Here is a 24,211-nt window from a genome sequence, read left to right on the forward strand (position 1 = left end):
CCCTTCTTTCCTTTATTATGTTATATCATTTCCTATACTAAGTCATATATGTATTAATCAAAGGCGGATTTAGGAATTTTGAAGGTTCTTATTATTGAACCAATTATATTTTTGTATTTTTAAAGTTATGAGTTCATATTTTACCATCCGTTGCAATTTTCGTAGATTTTTACACATGCACTTGTGCTTCATATTAAAAGTGAAGGGCTTAGTTACACATAAACATAGTGGAATGTATGATGTGTTCCACTTATTTCGTTGTTTTTCCCATCAACAGCACAATGCATGTGTAAAGTTCTTTTATAAGAAGTTTGCAAACTTCTTTTGACTTAAGTGTATTTCGATACAAGGTAAAAAGGCGCCGTGAATCATATTCTATAATAAGTTTCCAAAGAACAGAACAAAACTTGTAAAGAATTCTTGATTATCTCAATTCCACCACTTAACTAAAGTCCCATCAACAGGCACTATGACACATAAATAATAATTATTGGAGACAAAAGGAATAACGTCTATATCGTATTATATCAAAGTTGATACTTCCATGGATCTCGAGAGAATTTTTTTATTATTATTGAGAGTTGACTATATGATTTGACTATTAAATCAGCTAGCAAATCCTAGTTTATGTTAAAAAAAAAAATTCGCATTGCCTTCGATATTATATCTCACTTAAGTTTAATTTCTATACACTAAAATTTTAAAAATTGTTTAATATCAAGTCATTAATTTAATTATAATTATATCTAAGTGTTCATAATAAGTAGAACTAGCATAAAATCAAAAAATTAAAGGCAATTAACTCCCCTCATAAGTTACATTTCACTAAATTGCACTAAAAGTGCAAAAATTTCATTATACTGTCAGTCTAAAAAACCTTCTTAGGCCTCTCGAAAATAGCCTCTCTGCCTAGGATAGGGGTAAAGCTACATACATTTTATTCTCTTCAGACCCCAGTTGCGGGAATTCACAAGTGGTATGTTATTGTTGTTGTACTAAGGACTAAAAAAATTGGCGTCAAATTTTTGAACCACGAGATTCCATAACGCACCAGCAACTTGTACAACACTAATCAATATACCCAAACATCCAAGAATCATGTTGAGGCAATACATTAAGCTGTTTCTGCTAGGTTTCTTGATTGAAATCCACATGAAGCAAGGGTAAACCAGTGACAAAGGCAGCGCAATTCCGCCCACAAAAGCAGCCAAACTTCCCAAAAATGGGAATGCCACTGATATGAAATATGTCAATCCGCCAAAAAAGAGTTTGATGCTTGATTTTACCCATCTTGGGCACGCCTTGTGTTGTTTGTTTACATATATTCTTTCAAAGTTGTCAAATACGGGCATTGCGTATATTTGAAATGCGCATAAGCATTGGATTATCACCATTATGTGTATTGTGCTTGTTAACCACTTTGGTGTGCTCTCTTGGTGGTACTTTGCAATTGCAGCCATAGTTCCACTTGCAGGCATCTGCAAACCAATTAAAAATACGCCTAATTTCAAGTAAGTTGAAGTTAATTATATGAGTATTCACTTATGATTATGTCCCTCAACTTAGCTCAAAGGCGGATACAGTGTATCAGTAGCGTGTTTATCTAAACCCGATACTTTGATATGAAATATAAATTTATGTATAAAAATTTATTAAAATTGTAACTAGATCCGATACTTTCGACGTGAAATATAAATTTATGTGTAAAATTTTATTAAAATTGTAGCAGATATATAGGAGGTATAAATTTAGAGATTTAAAAATATATTATGTTCAATACAAAAAATCTTAATAATTGAACTCATAGAACATAAATTCTGGATTCACCCCTAATTTTAGCTTATGGGAATAGTTAGTCATTGAAATATATTACATACGTAAGTCACAAATTTTTTATATTTCAAAAATGTTCGAAAAAATACTACTCGTTGAAAAATGATTTATTAGACTCCGTAAATAGTAAGGGTATCATTTGTGAAGAGGATTTAAAGAATGCTACGGAATATAAAGCATAATATATAGAAAAATTACCAGATTTCCATAAGACCAATATCCTCCAATTGCCAGGGGAAATATACACATTGCGATAAAAGAGTACGATGATATAACTCCTCTCCACATACTAGTCCGTGTAGGATGTTTTGGATTGGTAGGTAATGTCCCCTACATGAATTTCAATAGAGAAATAGGAAAAAAGAAATAGTTTTAGAAACATCCACTTCTTCAACAATACAATCATAAAGCAATAGTATAACTTCATGGCCAGTGGAAATTGAATCAGTAACCTCTCAAAGATTTTCAATCTCCTTTGACCACTGAGCTATGATTTTGGGTTGAATCAAGGAGATTCAAAATATAATATATAAATGTAAAAAAAAAATTCTTATATACACAGTGTAAATTTTCGGCGAAGTAAGTTCAGCTGAACACCCTTCTGCCGCCTAAATCCACTCCGTGTATAACATAGCATAAATTTAAGAATGAAAACAAAGGACACTACGGAGCACAAAGTACTATTCACTCACACAGGGTCCGAAAAGGGCGCGGCCCAAATGGTGTGATGTAAATAATCTAGCTTAATGCAAGCATTAGTGGTAAACGAGTATCACATAAATTAGAACGAAGAGAGAATAATATTTACCTGTATTTCCAAAACAACATTGTGACCTCTGAAAGCAATGGCAATTATAGCAACACCAGTTAGGATAGCACGAAATCGAGCCATTGTTGTAGTTACATTATCAGATGGGTTGTAAGAGACTCCATTAGGCCTTCCTTTACTGATGGAGAGTGCCCATATTAGAGTAAAATAGGCCACACCCATGATTGAACCAACAAAAGAGACCCAAGCTAAGGAGTGCAAATTGGGGCAAAACTGGGCAATTAAAATGGCAAGGCATATAAACAACAAGAACCATTCAGCTCCACTCAAAGATTTGTGTTGACAATTGTGATCATTTCCACATATTGCATTGTAGAAAAGTTGAAGGGTGCCTCCCCCTGCTATGATGGACATAACACAAGTGCCACCTGATAGGTACATTATTGGGAATATTGCTAGACATTTTCCCAATTTTGGTCCTGAAAATAATGGTGAGAAATTCCATTAGTTTCGTTTTCAGAGAAAAGAAAAACAGTGGGGTTTAATTTGATTGAGAATGCACTAGCAAAATGTCACCAATAAAATTTGGAATTAGTTATCAACTTATTTACTAATCTGTCGCTAAACCGCTCGTACACAATTCCTTGATAATCTGTCGCTACATTACTAGTAGCTAACAGAATATTTTGATAATCTATCCTTAATCCATCGCTAATCTATCGTTATAGGATTAGCGTCATATTTTTTTATTTAGCTACACAAAATAGTCCAGCGCTAATTCCTATTTTTTAAGCAGTGTATGGAAATGTCAATTTGTATGTGTCAACTGAGAATGCACTTATAAAGTGGAGATGTTTGACATGTATATTTTCTATTTTTGTCCCCACAGTTATTAGAGTCAATATACAAAAATCTCTTGTTTTTATGAGTTTAGTATCTCATAAATCTAACCAAAATATTTTTCAGGCAACAAGAAGCAATTAAAAGCTAGATTTTACTAAAAAAACTAATAAAAATATTCTCCATAACCATTTTCCCAAAGAATGATAAAGCCTAATTTTCCAAAATTTAAATAAATATAAAATACAAAAGCTACCCTAAACTAGAAGTTATTGCATACAAATCAATAAATATTTATAGAAGAAATCCTTATGGTTCTAAACTTCTAATCTTATAAATTTGAGTATGAGCTTTTTTAGTTATTTTCTTCAGTGAAAAAAGAAAGAAAGAAATGAGTCAGTGATAGAATTGTTATTTTATTTAGGTGTTCAGATTTAATAGTATACCAAATTAAATTACATTAGATCAAGAATTATCAGAGGGACCTAACTCCAAGTTGATGATAATATAAGAAAACATATTATACGTTGGTCCAATTTTTTGACACATCACGTAACACCTTTTCCTTTTTAGTATTTGATTTAAGTTAGTTTAGGCCAACCAACAACCTTAACGCAATAGAAAATCCTAACAAGTCTTTCTATATTTGTTTAATTATTTAATTTCCTTTTTCCGTAATTGTGGAAAGAGAGTGATTAGCCGCCTTCCTAACCTCTGTTAACCCCACGCTCCTAGTCTATTAATTACAAGAAAAGTTACACTTTTTTATAACTAAATATAAACTAAATTAAAATTATCGTTTTACTATTAATGACATAATGTTATATAGTCAAATAAATGTGTGATATATTTTAAAATCTTGAACGGATTATTTATTAAAATCTTAATTTTCGCATCGAGTCAAACCATTCAGATGCAATAAAAGGTAGGGAGTATTCGTTTGAACTAACCGAAAGCTGCAATAGAGAGTTGAAGGTATCTGCTATAACGAGTTCCACTGGATGATTCGTGAAGATGAACTAATAGCCACATAGTATATAGCCTCCATGCAAAAACCAACGTCAAAATCACTATTCCCCACGACCTGCAGGAATTGCATATATTCATTTAGATGATTTAATAGTTAAATTCTATTTTAGGCGAATTATTTACGTTTTTTGTTCTGTCAAATAGTATCTAAGATTTGTATCGTTTACGCTGTAGAAAATATCAAAAGAAAGCATTATTCAAAGTAAATGAATGTTGATATAAGAAGAAAAATGTTAACATGTAAGAGGACTCTCCTCCAGCAAAGAATAGCTAGCTATTGATTGTGCATATCTTTCTCGTGATTAATTAAATAAGGCATGATGAGTGTGAAAAAGGAAGAAAAAAAAAACTAAAGAAGGCATGAGGCTCGGGTATATATTATATTAGTAATTAATTAATGAGAAGACGATGGAAATAAGGTCTAAGGCGAATAACTAAATTTTAAATTTAATATATACAAAATATTTGAATAAAAGTTAATGGGTCCGGTCTAACTCGTGTCCCGACTGCTAGCTCCCTCCTGTTTGTGACTGAATTAATCTATATGAAAGAAATTTGTAACACACATAATGATATATCAAAATTCAATAACAAATTTGTTGACGGAAATAACTTTTCATCGCAATTCTATAACAAATTATGACGAAAATGAGAATTTATAGTAGTTTGTTATAAATGTGGATCGTACGTTACAAAGCCAATAGAATTTCATTTTGGTGTCAAACTGATAAATAGAAAGAGGTATAATCTATGAACTAATGTGCTTTTGTCTGAGAATTTTATTTAACGTTTGAGCGCAAAACATTAATTAATCCTTTTGTCACATTTATTCTTTTTTATAAGGTCATCTTTTGTCACTCAAATTCTATCGAACAATGGGAAAAGAAAAGCTTGTACGTAATTTCCTTCAGCGTCTGATCAATCCTTTTACAACACACCAAAAGCATGAAAAAGGGGAAGATACATCTGCATATGGAATAAACCAGAATTTTTGTAATTTCTTTAAACAGACTACTACTATAGACAGACCACATATATACATATATATGTATGTATATGTATATATGTATTAGTGCATATACTGCAAAAACCTAATCTTAAATCTGATGTTTGTCTACTATTAGGAATCACTGAATCACAGATCAGCAATTTCTAAAAATCGTATGGCATTCAAGAATAATTAACAAACCATCACAAAATAGTACTCTCTCCGTTCATTATTATCAGCCCACCGTACTAAAAATATATTTTTTATTTTTATTTATCCACGGTACTAAATCAATAGAAAGACAATTTTTTTTTTCAAGTTTTACCCTTATTATAAACTATTCATTCGCCAAAATATTTTCGAGACATTTGGAAATACTATCATTATTTTGGATCATAATTGTAAAATACATACTTCATTTATTTTTTCAAAGAAGCACAAAGTAAAAAATGGATAATTGAGTTCCGTTTCAATTTAGATGATACATTTAGCTGGTCGAGAATCAAACCGTGTGAAGTTTGGCCAATAATTTAAAATATATACTTTTATCATATTGACATGGAAAAAAACTTATAGCACTTTTTATAAAATTTTGAATATTTAAATTTTAATTTCAAAATAGTGAGTTAAACTAGTCAAATTTAACTTTAAAATTTAGTGAAATTAACTCTCCATAAACGAAATGTGTCATCTAAAGTGCAATCTAGGGAGTAGTAATAAATGGCTAATAGAAAAAAGAGAAATTAAGGAGGCTTAGTTACTTACCATCCCAAAGACGTGAAAGCAAAGGGGAGAACAAGTGCCGGAGTTCCAATGCCAGAACACAATAAATGAAACGCCGCCGTATAAGCATTCCCCTTTCTTGATTCCGTTATGGGCAAATAACTTTCTATGTCTTCTTCTGGAATATTCATTTCCTTCTTCTCCCCGCCGTCGACCGCCGCCATGCATGACGGCGCATCTCTTCCTTCCGACTGAATATTATCAAAGTGATCATCATTATCAAGAGGTATTACTTTAAACGAAGAGAAAGATGAAGACACCCTTTCTATATCTCCCATATTCTGAATTTCTGTTGAATTAACAGAAGGAAATTAAGCTATGAAATTATATTAAGAGAGACGATGTGGTTATTGTTTTCCTAAATAAATGGTGTTATATATAGAGAGATATCTTTGAGTGCGCTTACGTATGTACCCACGTCAGTATGTGACATAAATTAGCTATGATAATGCTGTTGTATTATACGTAATCATGTGACTTCCCTGCTTACATTCTTATTCCTTTATGAAACTAAATCCCTTTTGTTTTTTCGGAGACCACAAAGTAATAGTCAATGTTTCATGTCTTAATTTATTTATTTATTTAACGGAAAGAAAGAAGTTTGCAACTTTGTCGTTATACTCTAAGGGCTCGTTTCGTAAGATGCATTAGATAAGTTAATGTATGCATTAGCTTTGTGTATTAATAATATATTATTTGGTAGATATTTTGAACTTACGCGTTAGTTATGCAAGCATTAATTATATATCTTATTTGTTATTATCCTATGCATAACTAATGCATAAAAAATAATGGTATTAGCAATGCAATGTGTTTTAATGCATGCATTAGCTTAATTAAAGATAAAATTGTCCTTCAAAATTTATGTTTGATTAAATATGCTAGTTAGTATATTAATGCAAGTTCAAAATAATCCAAATAGTGAGAAATAAAATTATATCCCTAGTAAATAAATAAATACTTAACATATTTCCTTTTTTATAAATAAATATTTAATTTTATTTTACAATATAGGTAGACAAATAAAATAATTTTTTTAAAAATTTTTTCATATAAAAATATTTCTCAACATATGTTTCTTTTAAAAAGTTAGAGTGTGGATCGTTTTGAGGGCATTTTTGTAAACAAACAATTCTTTTAGAAATTGTGCAATGCTTTAATACATCAAACCAAACAATGGATAAGAAATATGTCAGCATAACTAATACCAGCATTACTAATACGCCCTATTCAGCATTTATTCTTATACATCCTACCAAACGACCCCTAAGACAATCATACTCTCTCCGTCCTACTGACAAGAATTGTCTCAGTTTGAGATGATTAGTATAAATAGAACTAGTAAAATATATTTTTAGTATATTGATCAAGTAAAAGCGTATATGAACCGTTGTTATGTGTTCTCGGACTAAAGAATTCCCTTTCCTACCCTCCTTTGACAAATGACCTAAAATTATGCTCCTTGATATCGCGCGCATTGGAGCGCGGATGGATTAATAGGGGTTGGAATTTGTTCCGGTAACTTTTACTCCATTAATTTTTAATGGTTACTTCAGATTGTGACAACTCAGTCATATGATATTTAAAGGCTTTGATTTATTTCTAAAAAGGATAACTTAACCTCTGTCAATTTCCTTCTTTCTCTGCTTTTCTCGGCCTCAATTTGAAACACAAACTTGCAGATGTTATTGCTCCACATTAGCCATCAAAATCAACCCAAAACCATTAGCAAATTCCACCAAGATAAACGGGTTTAAAAGTTAAACCAAGAGTTAAAAGTAACACAATTACACTACAACAAAAAGGGGTTTTAGCGGTAATAAATTAATTGCCGCCAATTTATTCGCGAAAGACAAATATTAGCGGTCAATGAATATTAATCGATAAATATTATTTACTACTTGTTATGAATAAAATGATTAATTTTAAATCTATTCGTTTAAATATTAAACTCTCTCAGCTGGAATGATGAGTTAGTTTCTGTTAAGCTCACCCACCGCAAGTCAATGCAAATGTTAATTTAATTTTTGTTTTCTTATGTCTCACGTATCATGTTCATAAGTTTTGTGGTTGTTGTCATACCTCCTTTTTACCTACACCCCGTAAAGGGTGTATAAAGAGAGTTTTTTCAATTTAAGTGACAATCAAAACAAGATTATTTATTTATTAAAAATCAGAGTCGCCACTTGGGATAATTTATGGTGTCCCAAGTCACCGGTTTAAAATCCCGAATCGAGGAAGATGACTCTATTTACGGTCTGCGACCACAGAAATCCAGGTAAGGAATTTTGTTAACCCGGGAGAAGGTGTTAGGCACTCCCGAGTTCCATGGTTCTAGCACGGTCGCTTTAATCATACTTGGCTTAACTAAGTTGTTTAATTGATGAACTTAGAACCTATGTGCATTTGCCTCTTTTAATAAAACAAATCTTTAAACAGGTCACGCGTACGTGTACCCATTTGTTTGGCGCGTCAAAAATCATGTCACGCGAACGTGTCCACAATTAATAACGCTTTATTAATTATTAGAAAGATTTGGCCGAAGTTGCACGAACGCATACCTCGAGTTACTTTTAGAATTGGATTCGCAACTATGTTACGCGAACGTATACACAGTCGCGATAGTAGTCTAAGTTAAACCTAAAGCAGACTACGAGTGTTTAAGGTTATTTTATACTAGGTTAATGTTAATGCGAGGGTCATAGAAATTTGTTAAATGGCACACCTCGATTTATAAGGATAAACAAGTTTAATTAAACGAAGGCCATGCAATTGTGATTTTGGTTTGGCATGGTGCACCTCGACTTAATTACAAAGAAATATTTTAGACTAACGTGATTTAAGACTAAATTTCTGTGACTATTAAAGAAAGGATGCGTCGGGCTTTCAGGTGTTTGGGTCACGCCTGTTAGCGAAAATCAATAGCAGTAGTTAGATGAAAATCGAAAGGCTTCGAAGACCAGGCCACAAGAGTTAGCCTGGCCCAATAGCCGTGATCAAAATGCGGTAATAGGTACAAATGAAACCCAAAAAGGCAGCAACATCCAATTGATTATTATCTTCTAAAAAAACACACTGAACAGGGAATAATAATAAGAATTCAATCCCCATTTCGAACAAGCTAAATCATCAACACACTACATGAAATCCAAATCCCAGCCGTGATCTTATCAATGCCAATGAAAGCCCCACATAATTTAAAAAGAGTTTTACAACTCGCTGAAGCATAAATCCATTGTTTAGATCACAATTCTCCAAGGACACAAATACTTCATTTGAATTCCACAAGACAATGCACTAGAAGATTGTGACACAAGGTTTAAAGCCTGAAATTAACTAAGCTAAACGTAAAACTAATTTAAACTGAATCACACCTTGACCCTTGCTATAGGAAAACAGACGTCCAGTAGTATTGAGACTCACTACACAAATCAAACTCAGAAGCTATAACACTGAATCATCTATCCAACTTGCATGCCAAATTTAAATCCATACCATAATATCCTTAGAAGCCTTACTTAGTACTTATTTAGAAGGAATTTCGAATCAGCTGCATTTAAACCAATCCAAATACCAACCTTAACACAAACAAACAATATAAATGACTATATTTCAAAAAGGCTAGACATCGACTGAGCTACCACATCATATGATATTCAGAGCTTAGTCCTTAATCACATATCTATAGTTTGAAGGGCAGTAAACTAGAGCAGATAAACAAAATGAACAAGTAAGCTAATCTATGAACCAACTAATGATGAATACGACTCAAAGCTCCAGGTTTCCATTTCTGATTCCAAATCAAGCCTTACATTTAGGGGGAAATGCAGAAATATGTACCTAAATATCAGCAAAAGACCAGAAATTAGCTTGAAATTTAAGAGGAAACAGCAGTAACAGATCAATAGCAACAGAAACAAGCCCCAGCTCCCAATTTGAACCACATTCCAATCCAGATAAATCAGATGAGCTCTCAGAAAACAAAAGAAAACTTCAAGAGTTGCAGGAAATTTCTAATGGAATAAGAGTCTTCAGTCTTTCTTTGCCATTTTTTTGTTGCTTTTTCTCTGATTTTTCAGGTTTTTCTCTTTAGCTCTTCATCCTTGCCTACCAAGGCCAGTAAGAATGCCTTTATAGGCCAGCAAATAGGGCAGACCCAAAAGTTTCCCTTTGTACTTCTGGTCCCTCCCTGATTTTTATTGTTGCTTAAACACCCCTAGTTTAAATTCTGTTTTTTGCAAAACAATCCCCTCCCCAGCTTCCTAGAAGCTTCCTCAATCAGTTATAAAGATATTCTCTACTTACAATTCTCAGATTACCCTTAAAAACCCTTGTTATTTACCCCTCAATTATTAACTATGGTTAAGCTAAACCACAGTCCAAATAAACCAGCCTCTTAACTAGGTTAGGGGTGACCATAGTTACTATGAGAGGCTTGAATACTCGTAAGCGATTAAACGGAACCATAGAAAAAAGAACAAATCCAAAACTGGAAGGCAAACTCAAACACTTCTGATTTTAGGTATGCATCGAATTTAACTAATCAAACTCAGCATTGCACTTGACTACTAAAGATCATCAGAAAAAGAAACAAATAAAAACTAAGCAAATGAAAGTAGAAAATACTACAACATATAAAATTAGTGAGAAAAAGGAGGGGGAAAATCAGAAACTTAAAACCTAAAACTAAACAAAAATGGACAAACAAAATCAGGGCACAATTAATAGAAATTGAGAAGAATGAAAAATAAATGAAGGGAAATAAATACAAACAAACAGATTTACCTGGGGGGGGGGGAACTAGGTTTGAAACTAATTTCAGTTAGAAGAAGGCCCAAATACCCGGAGAAAAAAAAAAGAAGAATAAAAGGTGAAATAATAAGAACGAACAAAAGACTAAGAAAACTCACCGATTAGATTCAAAATCCATTGGACACAAAAGCCCTAATCAAAGCTAAGGTCGATCGTTTAACTTCAAAACTCGAATAACGGGGCCTTCTGACCATGCATGTACCAGGATTGACGAAAAAGTCGTTTCAAACTTTTGGGCCTAACCTCAGATTCAAGATTCGTGGAGCTCCGGGCAGATTCGAAGGAGAGTAGTTGTGGATTTGGGATGAGGAGATCCTGGGGCTCATGGGGTGTAATTTTGGGGCCAATCGGATGAGTTAGGTTTTCGGTCATTTCTTTCGATTCAAGATTTGAGAGGCTGGGTTAGGATTCGAGTGTGGGGATTTGTAGATTCGGAAAGAGGAGAAGGAGGGAAGTGTTTAGTGTAAGTTTCTTAGAATTCCATGACACTAGTGAATCTCCAAGTTTAATTATATAACCTGTAATAGATTTTCTGGTGTGAGGACAAGAAGCCCAGTCAGCATCACAAAATCCCATAACTATATTATTTGAGTTGCTCGACAGAAGAACACCTTGTCCAAGCTATTTCTTCAAATACTTTACTACTCTGAGTGCTGCTTCCATGTGAGACCTTTTATGATTCTGAAGAAATTAACTGAGAGTTTGAACACTGAAAATAATATTTGGCCGAGTCATAGTAATATAAAGTAGCTTTCCTATCAACTTTTGATAAGGAGTTTCTTCCTCCATTTCTTTTTCTTCAGTGATTGTTTCTAATTTATTTGTCTTGATGATGTCATCACACTCCTTTGTTGTGAGCTTTGTATTGTAATCTATAGGTATAATAGCTAGTTTAACAACACCTAGACCAGCTTCAGAGGTGATTTCTAGAGCATATTTTCTTTGATACATCAAGATTCCTTGTTTGGATCTAGCAAACTCAATGCCTAGGAAGTACTTTAACTTACCTAGGTCTTTCATCTTGAAAGCATTTTGCCAAGCTATTTTAGTGTTTTGTATCAAACTAAGACTATCTCTGTGATGAGCATGTCATCAATATATACAAGCACTATAGTTGTATCTTCAGAAGTTTTCTTGAAAAATAGAGAGTGATCAAACTGACTTTGCTGAAATGAGTACCCCAGTAAAGGCTCAGTTAATTTAGCATTCCATTGCTTTGGAGCTTGCTTCAGACCATGTAGGGATTTAACAAGTCGACATACTGACTTCTTCTCCCCCTGACTATTAAAACCCTGTGGTATTTGCATATTAATTCCATCATAAAGATCACCTTGAAGGAAGACATTATATACATCTATTTGATGTATATGCCACTCTTTTTGAGCTGCAATGGCTAGGACAGTTCTGACTGTCTTCATTTTTACAACAGGACTGAATGTTTCTTGATAGTCAATGCCTTCTTATTGACTAAATCCTTTAGCCACTAATCTGGCTTTGAAATTTTCAACTTCCCTTGTGGCTTTGTACTTGATCTTATATATCCATTTACAACTTATTGGATATTTTCCTTCTTGTAGATTAACAATATCCCATGTATGATTGTCTTGTAAAGCTTTAATTTCAGCTTGCATTGCTTCTATCCACCTAGGATCTTTGATGGCCTCTGCATAGTTGTTAGGTTTTATGACTAAAGATATAGAAGAAGTATAGTCTTGATACTTAGGTGAAATATTTTCATAAATAATGTACTTATTTAGAGCATAAGATGTATCTTGATGGGTGTTGAGAGATACAAAGTCTTGAAGCCAAAGAGGAGGTCTTTTATCTCTTTGAGATTTTCTGAGCTCATTCTGATTTGTAGAGATAATATGAGTTGGTTGAGTAGAAGGAATCATACCTGGTTGCTGAGATTCAATTATGTGATCTGCTTGACATGATTCACCTTGATGTACTAAGAATTGTGTGTCTAAGTTGATTTCATTTGACTGATCAATTAGTTCAGGAGTTGAAGTATGATGATTCTTATCTGATTCAGCTACTCTTTGGCTTGAGTTTGTAAATGGTTGACTGTTTGTTTCAATTGCCTCATAGAGTAACTTCTGAACACTACTATCTTGAGCAAATATAGTTGTAGCTGAGTTTTCAGAATTCTTTTTAAATGGGAATATGTCTTCCCTGAAGCTAACATCTCTACTTATCAAGAATATATTTGTTTTCTAAATCATATAGTAAATACCCCTTTTGATCTGTATCATAACCCATGCGAACTGTCATTTTTTATCTAGGCTTCATTTTGTCCTATTCTGGAACTATTTCTGCATAGGCTAAACATCCCAGAACTCTTAAATGGCTTAGGTTGGGTTTCTTACCAAACAACCTCTCATATGGTGTTTGGTTGCATATAACTGTGTTTGGCATTCTATTAATCAGATATACTGCACTTAACACACATTGCCCCCAGAACTTGATTGGTATATTTTTCTGAAATCTGACAGCTCTTATAACCTCTAAAATATGTATGTGTTTCCTCTCAGCCACTCCATTTTGCTGAGGAGTGTAAGCACATGACTTTTGATGTATAATCCCTAGATTACGGAACATGTTTTCACATACTGAATTCACAAACTCAGTACCATTATCAGTCTTGATTACTTTGATTAACTTTTAAAACTAAGTCTTGACTAATGAAATAAATTTATGTAAACAGTGCTCATGTCTAACTTTAATTTCAGCAAAAAAATCTAAGTAAATCTAGTATAATCATCCAAAACTGTTAAAAAATATTTATTTCCATAAATTGTAGACACCTTATAAGGCCCCCATAGATCAACATGTACTAACTCAAAACAAACAGTAGATTTTGTATTGATGATTGGAAAATGTAGTCTTGTTTGTTTTGCACATAGACATATTGTACATTTGTCTATCCTTTCAACTATTATTTCAGTCTTTACAGAAGAAAGTATTCTTTTGAGTACTGAGACTGGTATATGACCACATCTTTTGTGCCATAGATCTATATCTTCATCTGTTTTGACCTCAACTATTACTGGTGACTCATTTGTTGCATACAAAACTTCTTCACTGGATCTAACTATATGTAGACTTCCACTGAGTATGTATAATCCACTGTCTTCTCTACCAATCGCTCTCACCTGTCCATTGAAGAGATCCTGAAAAATACAAATATTAGGAAAGAAGGCAACTGAGCACATTAAATCTTTAGTGACCTTAGAAACAGACAGTAAATTATAATTGAACTGAGGTATATGAAACACGTAGTAATAGTAATACTATTTGTAATATTACTGGAACCAGTATGTGCCACATGTGTAATATCTCCATTAGGTAGAAACACACTCTTTGAAAATTCTGGTTGCATGGCAGAATTCTTATTCAATAGATTTATATCAACCACCATATGATTTGTGGCACTAGTATTAATTATCCATTCTTGTGGACTAGTAGAAGCTAATAAAGCAAGACTAATACCTACTGCATTAGCTGTAGGATTTTCAGATTCATTGACACTTGAAGACTTATTTAGAATGTGGAGAATTTGCTCATATTGCTCCTTTGAGAAGATGCAAGTTGTTATTGGAGGCAGTCCTTGAACATTTAACTGAGTAGAAGTAGCTCATTGTCCCATTTCTGAATTAGTATACCTCGAACCTTGACTAATTGCATTTCCTACAGTTTGGGGCTGGTTTATCTGAGAATTCCCATCAGTAAATCCATTGAAACCAGTATTCCTAAATTGAACATTACTTTCAGTCATTACATTGTAGGTTGAATTACCAACACCAACTCCCCCTTTCTTCCTATTCTTGAATTCTAGAGGATAGCCGACAATTTTGTAGCAATTTTCTTTGCTATGTCCCTTCATTTTACAGAATTCACATTGCACATTGTAATTCTTTCTGAACTTCTGATTTCTTCCATGTCCAGTTCTGGTGTACATGGCCACATTATAGTGACTTGCATACGTTGCTAGATTTGCACCCAACAAACCTGTTGTAGCAGCCACAGACCTTTGACCTTCATCATTGATGATTAAACCATAGGCTTGATTAACAATTGGTGTTGGGCTCATCATCAAGATCTGACGTCTTGCTTGACTATAAGACTCGTTCAACCCCATCAAGAATTGAAACAGTTTCAACTTCTGCAAATGGGTTACAAACTCCCTAGATTTTGCACAATCACGTCTGGGAGCAGGAACGAGAGCCTCAAACTCTTCCCACAAGTCCTTGAGTTTTGAAAAATACACAGATATAGATGTTGTTCCCTGATTCAATATAGCAATTTCTTTATGCAAATTGAATGATCTTGATCCATCTATCTTGTTAAATTTCTCATGCAAGTCACTCCACACAGCTTGTACACTAGAGGCATACATTATACCCCCAAGTAATTCACGTGGAACAGAATTCATCATCCAAGACAACACTATAGCATTAACTCTTTCCTAGTGATTCCAAGTGCATTTTGGAAAATTTTCCTTCGAACAAGACCCATCGACTAGTCCCAATATGTTTCTACCCAGCAGCGCTACTCTCATTGATCGATACCATATAGAATAATTTTCAATCCCAGTCAATTGAAAGGATATAATCTGAATTCTACTTACATCTGCCGGCGACAAAAACAATGGGTGATTGTAATCATTCCCTGGGACTTGATTTCCACTAATTCCTTGTGGAACAGCTGTTGCATGTGGAGATTGAGTCCCATCTGGAGTCAAAATATCTTCAATCGCCATAGATGACAAGATTCAAGAATCTGTAGATAGAAGACTGAAATTTTGTAGAAAAACAAGAATCGAACACTGAGCTATTAATCTTTGCTCAATGCTCTGATACCATGAAATTATTGAGACAATTGAAGAAATAAGAAATCAAGAAAATGACTAATCAGTCGAAAGAGAGAAGGAACAGAAGAAACAAAGGTAGAGAAGTTAGTGATTTTTCATTATTTAAAATCAATATAGAATAATACAATGTTGATATATATATATATAGTTGTTAGTTTAGCTTAATTAACAACTTAACTAACTCTTAGACTTTAACTAACCTTCTAACCGTAATTCTGACTTCTAACTACTAGGTGAGTGAAATGACTAAAATACCCTTCTTTGCTTTATTATGTTATATCATTTCCTATACTAAGTCATATATGTATTAATCAGAGGCGGATCTAGGAATCTTGAAGGTTCTTATTATTGAACCCATTATATTTTTATATTTTTAAAGTTATGAGTTCATATTTTACCATCCATTGCAATTTCCGTAGATTTTTACACATACACTTGTGCTTCATATTAAAAGTTAAGGGCTCAGTTACACATAAACATAGTGGAATGTATGATGTGTTCCACTTATTTCGTTGTTTTTCCCATCAACAGCACAATGCATGTGTAAAGTTCTTTTATAAGAAGTTTGCAAACTTCTTTTGACTTAAGTGTATTTCGATACAAGGTAATTTAATTATAATTATATTTAAGTGTTCATAATAAGTAGAACTAGCATACAATCAAAAAATTAAAGGCAATTAACTCCCGTCATAAGTTACATTTCACTAAATTGCACTAATAGTGCAAAAATTTTATTATACTGTCAGTGTAAGTTAAATCTTTTTCTTTTTCTTTCACTAAGGACTAAAAAACTTTCTTAGGCCTCTCGAAAATAGCCTCTCTGCCTAAGATAGGGGTAAAACTACATACATCTTATTCTCTTCGGACCCCAGTTGCAGGAATTCACAAGTGGTATGTTATTGTTGTTGTACTAAGGACTAAAAAAATTGGCGTCGAATTTTTGAACCACGAGATTCCATAACGCACCAGCAACTTGTAAAACACTAATCAATATACCCAAATATCCAAGAATCATGTTGAGGCAATACATTAAGCTGTTTCTGCTAGGTTTCTTGATTGAAATCCACATGAAGCAAGGGTAAACCAGTGACAAAGGCAGCGCAATTCCGCCCACAAAAGCAGCCAAACTTCCCAAAAATGGGAATGCCACTGATATGAAATATGTCAATCCGCCAAAAAAGAGTTTGATGCTTGATTTTACCCATCTTGGGCACGCCTTGTGTTGTTTGTTTACATATATTCTTTCAAAGTTGTCAAATACGGGCATTGCGTATATTTGAAATGCGCATAAGCATTGGATTATCACCATTATGTGTATTGTGCTTGTTAACCACTTTGGTGTGCTCTCTTGGTGGTACTTTGCAATTGCAGCCATAGTTCCACTTGCAGGCATCTGCAAACCAATTAAAAATACGCCTTAATTTCAAGTAAGTTAGAAGTTAATTATATGAATATTCACCTTTGATTATGTCCCTCAACTTAGCTCAAAGGCGGATGCAGTGTATCAGTAGCGTGTTTATCTGAACCCGATACTTTGATATGAAATACAAATTTATGTATAAAAATTTATTAAAATTGCAACTAGATCCGATACTTTCGACGTGAAATTTATGTGTAAAATTTTATTAAAATTGTAGCGGATATATAGGAGGTATAAACTTAGAGATTTAAAAATGTATTATGTTCAATACAAAAAATCTTAATAATTGAACTCATAGAACATAAATTCTGGATCCACCCCTAATTTAGCTTATGGGAATAGTTAGTCATTGAAATATATTGCATAAGTAAGTCATTTGTGAGGATTTAAAGAATGCTACGGAGTATAAAGCATAATATATAGAAAAATTACCAGATTTCCATAAGACCAATATCCTCCAATTGCCAGGGGAAATATACACACTGCGATAAAAGAGTACGATGATATAACTCCTCTCCGCATACTAGTCCGTGTAGGATGTTTTGGATTGGTAGGTAATGTCCCCTATATAAATTTCAATAGAGAAACAGGAAAAAAGAAATAGTTTTAGATACATCCACTTCTTCAACAATACAATCATAAAGCAATGGTATAACTTCATGGCTAGTGGAAATTGAATCAGTAACCTCTCAAAGATTTTTAACTTCCTTTGACCACTGAGCTATGATTTTGGGTTGAATCAAGGAGATTTAAAATATAATATATAGAGGTAAAAAAAAAATATACACAGTGTAAATTTTCGGCGAAGGGAGTTCAGCTAAACACCCTTCTGCCGCCTAAATCCGCTCCGTGTATAACATAACATAAATTTAAGAATGAAAACAAAGGACACTACAGAGCACAAAGTATTATTCACTCACACAGGGTCCGAAAAGGGCGCAACCCAAATGGTGTGATGTAAATAATCTAGCCTAATGCAAGCACTAGTGGTAAACGAGTATCACATAAATTAGAACGAAGAGAGAATAATATTTACCTGTATTTCCAAAACAACATTGTGACCTCTGAAAGCAATGGAAATTATAGCAACACCAGTTAGGATAGCACGAAATCGAGCCATTGTTGTTGTTACATTATCAGATGGGTTGTAAGAGACTCCATTAGGCCTTCCTTTACTGAAAATAATGGTGAGAAATTCCATTAGTTTCGTTTTCAGAGAAAAGAAAAACAGTGGGGTTTAATTTGATTGAGAATGCACTAGCAAAATGTCACCAATAAAATTTGGAATTAGCTATCAACTTAGTTACTAATCTGTCGCTAAACCGCTCGTACACAATTCCTTGATAATCTGTCGCTACATTACTAGTAGCTAACAGAATATTTTGATAGTCTATCGCTAATCCATCGCTAATCTATCGTTATAGGATTAGCGTCATATTTTTTTATTTAGCTACAAAAATAGTCCAGCGCTAATTCCTATTTTTTAAGCAGTGTATGGAAATGTCAATTTGTATGTGTCAACTGAGAATGCACTTATAAAGTGGAGATGTTTGACATTTATTATTTCCTATTTTTGTCCCCACAGTTACCAGAGGCAATATACAAAAATCTCTTGTTTTTATGAGTTTAGTATCTCATAAATCTAACCAAAATATTTTTCAGGCAACAAGAAGCAATTAAAAGCTAGATTTTACTAAAAAAACTAATAAAAGTATTCTCCATAACCATTTTCCCAAAGAATGATAAAGCCTAATTTTCCAAAATTTAAATAAATATAAAATACAAAAGCTACCCTAAACTAGAAGTTATTGCATACAAATCAATAAATATTTATAGAAGAAATCCTTATGGTTCTAATCCTTAGATTCGAAATCCATCGGAGACAAAAGCCCTAATCAAAGCTAAGGTCAATCGTTTGAACTTCAAAACTCGAAGAACGGGGCCTTCTAACCATGCATGTACCAGGATTGACGAAAAAGTGGTTTCGAACTTTTGGGCCTGACCTCAGATTCAAGATTCGCGGAGCTCCGGGCAGATTCGAAGGAGAGTAGTTGTGGATTTGGGATGAAGGGATCCTGGGGCTTATGGGGTGTAATTTTGGAGCCAATCGGATGAGTTAGGTTTTCGGTCATTTCTTTCGATTCAAGATTCGAGAGGCTGGGTTAGGATTCGAGTGTGGGGATTTGTAGATTCGGAAAGAGGAGAAGGAGGGGAGTGTTTAGTGTAAGTTTGGTGGCAATTGCACGCCGCCGCCGCCATCAATGGTGGTGGGGAATTCCGGCGGCTTCTAGGGTTTCTCGGAGGGGCTTTGAGAGAGACGAAAGCTGGGGGGGAGGGTAACATTTGGACATTAATATATTAAATGACCCAAGCTTCTCGTCCGTTCGATCAAGAGACCTCGACAGTCCTGATCTGATGCCCATGAAACGACGTCGTTTCACTTAGTTGGGGGGATGAACCGGGTAGAGGCGGGTTTGGGCCGGGTATTGGGGCGATTCGTTTGGGCTGGGGACAAATAAATGGGTTTTAGCCCAGATTTTCCTTTCATTATTTCCTTTTTTCCAATTCATTTTTCTTTTTAACAAAAATCTTTTTCTTTTTCCAAAATTGAAATTAAAACTTAAATTGAATCCTAAACCAAATTATCCAACCATATTAAATTAATTAACCCTAATAATTGTTACTACCAATAATTAAAAATTAAATTAAAGGAAAAAACTATCAAAATTCGAAATTAAAATTAAAAGTGCAAAATAAACTATTTTTGTGATTTTTTCCATTTTTTATAAGATAATTAATTTGTCTATTAATCCTAAAATGTAAAATTAAATCCTAAATGCAAATGCAACATATTTTTTGTATATTCTCATCAATTAAAATGCACAAACAAAATGCAAACAATTAACAGAAAATGCCACAAAATCCGACAAAATTGCAAACACTGACAGAAATTATTTTGTTTTGAATTTGTTGGAGTAATATATATAGGACAAAAATCACGTGCTCACAGCTGCCCTTTTTTGCCCGGAAACACGAAGAGTTTTCGTGCAAAGATAAGTGAGCGGATACGAGCGATATTTGCCCGCTTGAATACTCCGTGGGAAGCATTTTTGGAAAGATTTGACCGCTCCCTACTTCAGAAGTTGCCTACATATCCTTGGCTAAAAAGGAATCAGGTCAGTGTAGTTCGGGAAATTTTGGTAACTAGGACTACCACGAAGCTGTGATTTCACTGTTGTTGTTGTTGTTGTTGCTGCTGCTACTGCTTGCTGAACCTCCTTATTACACCATGTCAAAATAAAACAAGAAGCTAGACTAGACTATGATCTATGGATTACAAAAAGTCCTATCTATATCTTCAAACTTGATCTTGTGCTTCTTGTTGCCTTGTTGTTCTCCATTATTTGGAAGACATCCATTTGTTGCCACCTTGAATTGTAAACTGAGATGTTTTCCCCTTCTTTAGGTGGGCGCCTGACTGCTGCACTTGATATGTATCCCCATGCTATCCAGGCGGGCTCCTGACTGCTGACTTGAAATGTATTCCATGCTCTTCAGGCGGGCTCCTGACTGCTGACTTGAAATGTATTCCCTGCTCTTCAGGCGGGCTCCTGACTTCAACATAAACAAAGCAAAGAATCTGAAAGCTAAACTTAAATGGTACTCTCTTGTTCTCCAGGCGGTTCCTGACTGCTGCATTTGAAAGTATTCCCTACTCTCCAGGCGGGCTCCTAACTTCAACATAGACAAAACAAAGAATTTGAAAGCTAAAATTTAAATTGTACTCCCTTGTTCTCCAGGCGGGCTCCTGACTGCTGCGCTTGAAAGTATTCCTTGCTCTCCAGGCGGGCTCCTGACTTCAACTTGAAATGTACTCTCCCTGTTCTCCAAGCGGGTACCTGATTTCAACAAAATAGACAAAAACAAAGAAAATTTTTCTGCCCCAGTTTGGTAACTGGGCACATATGTGAGTGTTAAACTGAATCATATTACCAAATATTACTAAGAATTTGAAAGCTAGGTCCCATTATGCAGGGGGTCCTGACAACTCTTAACTAAACGACAATTTTAAATCTAAGTTATATCTTCTATAGGTGTGACTTCTGCTAAATCTTGCTATCTAAGAGAATCTTTAAACTACTCCTCATTGTCTAGGAGGGCCCTGAAAATCAAAAGTCAAATTTTATCTTAAGAGTGACAACTTTTATGGCTGAATTATACTACCCTACAACAGAGTTTACGCTAAATGTTGTAATCTAATCGAAATCTTAAAGCTAAGTCCCATTATTCAGGAGGGTCCTGAAAACTCTTGATTGGATCCTATCTCGAACATGCAAACTTCTAAGCTAACTTATATTCTTTTGGGGTGCATCTATTTATGCTAGATTATGCTATTTCTGAACTTTAAATTAGGTCCCATTTTCCAGGAGGGTCCTGAAAATCAAAAAATCAAAACTGTTTGGTGACTGCCTTTCTCCACGGAGAATTCCTTGGAAACAAATGAATTTTTCTTCCCCTGTTTCAATCAAAGAAAATTTGTCAGTTTAAAATGGTGGCTAGCTGATGGCTTTCTTGCTGAAGATCTTTCCGCTGCATTGTTTTGTTTTGACTGACTTCCCCGAACTGGCCTTGAACCGCTTTGACTTTCTGACTGACTTTCACACCCCATGACCTTTGACGAACCGAGTGTTCTATACCCATGCTGTTGTTTTAACTCTGACCCCTTTATCTGATCCCTTGCATCCCCCTTGACATTACCAATCCATTCCACCGATGAAACTTCCAGTGATTCCTTGTACCCCCCTCTTACATCATGTTATCCTTAGTATGCTCTGACCACGCTGTGCTTTGCAATTTTGGAAGTTGGTAGTGAGCTTTGACTTGCTTTGAACAAAACTGATATCAAAACATCTTAGACAAATAAACCCAATAGAAAATGAAATGCAATGATTTTGCGAGTTAAAGATAAGAAGAATCCAAAACCAGATGACTGCTACAGAGGGGAAAAGAAAAAGAAACTTATCTGAGTGGAATATCTGATACCAATGGGCGTGACATGCATTTCGGATTAATCGGCCCAATCTGTCCAACCAATCAACTTTCATTCGCCTTACTATGTCGCCTCAGAATTTCCATGATCTGATTACTTCACCCAAACCTTGACCTTGTTTATCTTGCGGTGCCTTGAAACAATTTTCCACCAACATACCTTTCTCATTTCACTTCTCAACTCACTTTTGCCTCAAGGTGCCTGTGAAGGTTTTCACCAATAAAACTCTCTCATTTTCAATATTTTCTGCTTGGACCAGAGCGTTGCTCTTGATATGAATCCTCCACTTCCTTGCCTTGGCATCTCTCGAAGACTGATCGAAAGGTCTTTCTTTGGACCATAATGTGGGCTTTTGGATAGGGTTAGAAAGAAAGAATATCAGAGGCTCAAAACAATTTGAATGGGTTCAAAATTACAACTTTCGGAATCAGATTTCCTACCACAACCACCACTTCTGCCCCAGTTTCTTTGCTTGGAGACTTTTGGATTTTTATTTTGATGGGACCGAACCGTGAGGTTGCCTACGTATCCTTAAAAGGAATCTGGTCAAACGTAGTTTATGTCATAGAAATTACTTTGTTGTTGTGATTTTTCTTTTCTATCTCTCTTTTTCTTCTGTTATTCTTCTTTTCCTCTTCTCTTTCTCTCTTTTTTTCTCTTTGCTTTTCTCTTTTCTTTTCTTTTCTTTCTCTTTCCCTTTCTTTTCTCTTTTCATTTTCCTTCTCCTTTTCCTTTCTTGTTCATTCTTTCTTTTATTTTCGCTTACTTGTCCTTTGCACTTGCGTTTCTGAATCGTGTCGTTGATCCCGAAAGAGGGGTATGAAAGAAAATAAGTAAGGCTCAAAAGGGTGACAAGGGATAAAGTGTTTAGATATCAGAACAAAATGCCTTCCTCATTTCAATCTTCAAAATATGCCAAATACAAACAAGTACAATCAAACAAAGAAATCATACATAGTATCTCTTGACTGCATCGGAATTGATAGTCATTTCTACACATTTGCCCTCTATATCCGTCAAATACAATGCGCCATTGGACAACACTCTAGTTACAATGAATGACCCATGCCAGTTTGGGGCGAACTTTCCTTTTGCTTCAGCCTGATGAGGCAAGATACGTCTCAGCACTAATTGACCCACTTCGAACTTCCGTGGATGTACCTTCTTGTTATATGCTCTCGCCATTCTCTATTGGTACAATTAGCCGTGACACACTGCTGCCAATCTCTTTTCGTCAATCAGACTTAATTGCTCCAAGCGGGTTTTGACCCATTCAACGTCATCAATTTTTGCCTCAACGACAATCCGAAGGGATATGATTTCAATTTCTGCGGGTATTACTGCCTCCGTGCCATACACCAACAAATAAGGAGTGGCCTCTACTGAAGTACGGACAGTAGTGTGATAACCCAACAATGCAAATGACAGCTTTTCATGCCACTGCCTAGAACCTTCCACCATTTTTCGAAGTATCTTCTTTATATTCTTGTTGGCTGCCTCGACCGCTTCATTTGCCTTGGGGCGACATGGGGTGGAATTGCGATGTATAATCTTAAATTGCTGACATGTCTCCATCATCAGATGACTGTTGAGATTAGAGCCATTGTCCGTGATGATTATCTTCGGAATCCCAAACCGACAGATGATATTTGAATGCACAAAATCGACCACTGCTTTCTTGGTCACGGATTTGAAAGTTTTCGCTTCAACCCACTTGGTGAAATAATCAATGGCTACCAGAATAAACCTGTGTCCATTTGATGATGCTGGCTCAATTGGACCAATGACATCCATGCCCCAAGTAACAAAGGGCC

At 34.6% G+C, this 24,211-nt stretch overlaps 3 protein-coding genes across 3 annotated transcripts; all 3 read right to left on the bottom strand.

Annotated features, from left to right (window-relative positions):
- Positions 1-445: 445 nt before the first annotated feature.
- LOC107759538 (lysine histidine transporter-like 8) lies at positions 446-6,591 on the bottom strand. The gene is made up of 5 exons (XM_016577506.2): positions 6,225-6,591; positions 4,393-4,526; positions 2,642-3,081; positions 2,032-2,163; positions 446-1,478 (listed from the first exon to the last, which is right to left on the bottom strand). Exons 1-5 carry the CDS (start codon positions 6,518-6,520, stop codon positions 996-998), a joined length of 1,485 nt encoding a protein of 494 aa, XP_016432992.1. The 5' UTR covers positions 6,521-6,591; the 3' UTR covers positions 446-995.
- Positions 6,592-12,514: 5,923 nt separating this feature from the next.
- LOC107759537 (uncharacterized) lies at positions 12,515-15,816 on the bottom strand. Its single transcript, XM_075253153.1, has 6 exons — positions 15,685-15,816; positions 14,727-15,522; positions 14,364-14,663; positions 13,972-14,259; positions 13,432-13,666; positions 12,515-13,244 (listed from the first exon to the last, which is right to left on the bottom strand). The coding sequence occupies exons 1-6, from the start codon at positions 15,814-15,816 to the stop codon at positions 12,515-12,517; spliced, it is 2,481 nt and encodes an 826-aa protein (XP_075109254.1).
- A 1,021-nt stretch (positions 15,817-16,837) lies between these two features.
- Positions 16,838-18,548, bottom strand: LOC142181040 (lysine histidine transporter-like 8). The gene is made up of 3 exons (XM_075253154.1): positions 18,384-18,548; positions 17,780-17,911; positions 16,838-17,320 (listed from the first exon to the last, which is right to left on the bottom strand). Exons 1-3 carry the CDS (start codon positions 18,546-18,548, stop codon positions 16,838-16,840), a joined length of 780 nt encoding a protein of 259 aa, XP_075109255.1.
- Between the last annotated feature and the right edge of the window lie 5,663 nt (positions 18,549-24,211).

Source organism: Nicotiana tabacum, chromosome 5 (assembly GCF_000715075.1).
Source record: "Nicotiana tabacum cultivar K326 chromosome 5, ASM71507v2, whole genome shotgun sequence".
NCBI lineage: Eukaryota > Viridiplantae > Streptophyta > Magnoliopsida > Solanales > Solanaceae > Nicotiana > Nicotiana tabacum.

Excerpts from the sequence above, each read along its gene's own strand:
- LOC107759538 (XM_016577506.2), bottom strand. The coding sequence starts at position 6,520 with ATGGGAGATATAGAAAGGGTGTCTTCATCTTTCTCTTCGTTTAAAGTA. Across the intron at positions 4,527-6,224 it reads GCTTTCACGTCTTTGGGATG|GTCGTGGGGAATAGTGATTT; the intron begins GTAAGTAACTAA and ends CAATTCCTGCAG. Across the intron at positions 3,082-4,392 it reads ACTCTCTATTGCAGCTTTCG|GACCAAAATTGGGAAAATGT; the intron begins GTTAGTTCAAAC and ends CATTATTTTCAG.
- LOC107759537 (XM_075253153.1), bottom strand. The coding sequence starts at position 15,816 with ATGGCGATTGAAGATATTTTGACTCCAGATGGGACTCAATCTCCACAT. Across the intron at positions 13,667-13,971 it reads AGTTGAAAGGATAGACAAAT|TATGTGAAAACATGTTCCGT; the intron begins GTACAATATGTC and ends TTGTGAATTCAG. Across the intron at positions 13,245-13,431 it reads AACCAAACACCATATGAGAG|AGATGTTAGCTTCAGGGAAG; the intron begins GTTGTTTGGTAA and ends CTTGATAAGTAG.
- LOC142181040 (XM_075253154.1), bottom strand. The coding sequence starts at position 18,548 with ATGGAATTTCTCACCATTATTTTCAGTAAAGGAAGGCCTAATGGAGTC. Across the intron at positions 17,912-18,383 it reads ATGTTGTTTTGGAAATACAG|GGGACATTACCTACCAATCC; the intron begins GTAAATATTATT and ends AAATTTATATAG. Across the intron at positions 17,321-17,779 it reads ATTGGTCTTATGGAAATCTG|ATGCCTGCAAGTGGAACTAT; the intron begins GTAATTTTTCTA and ends ATTGGTTTGCAG.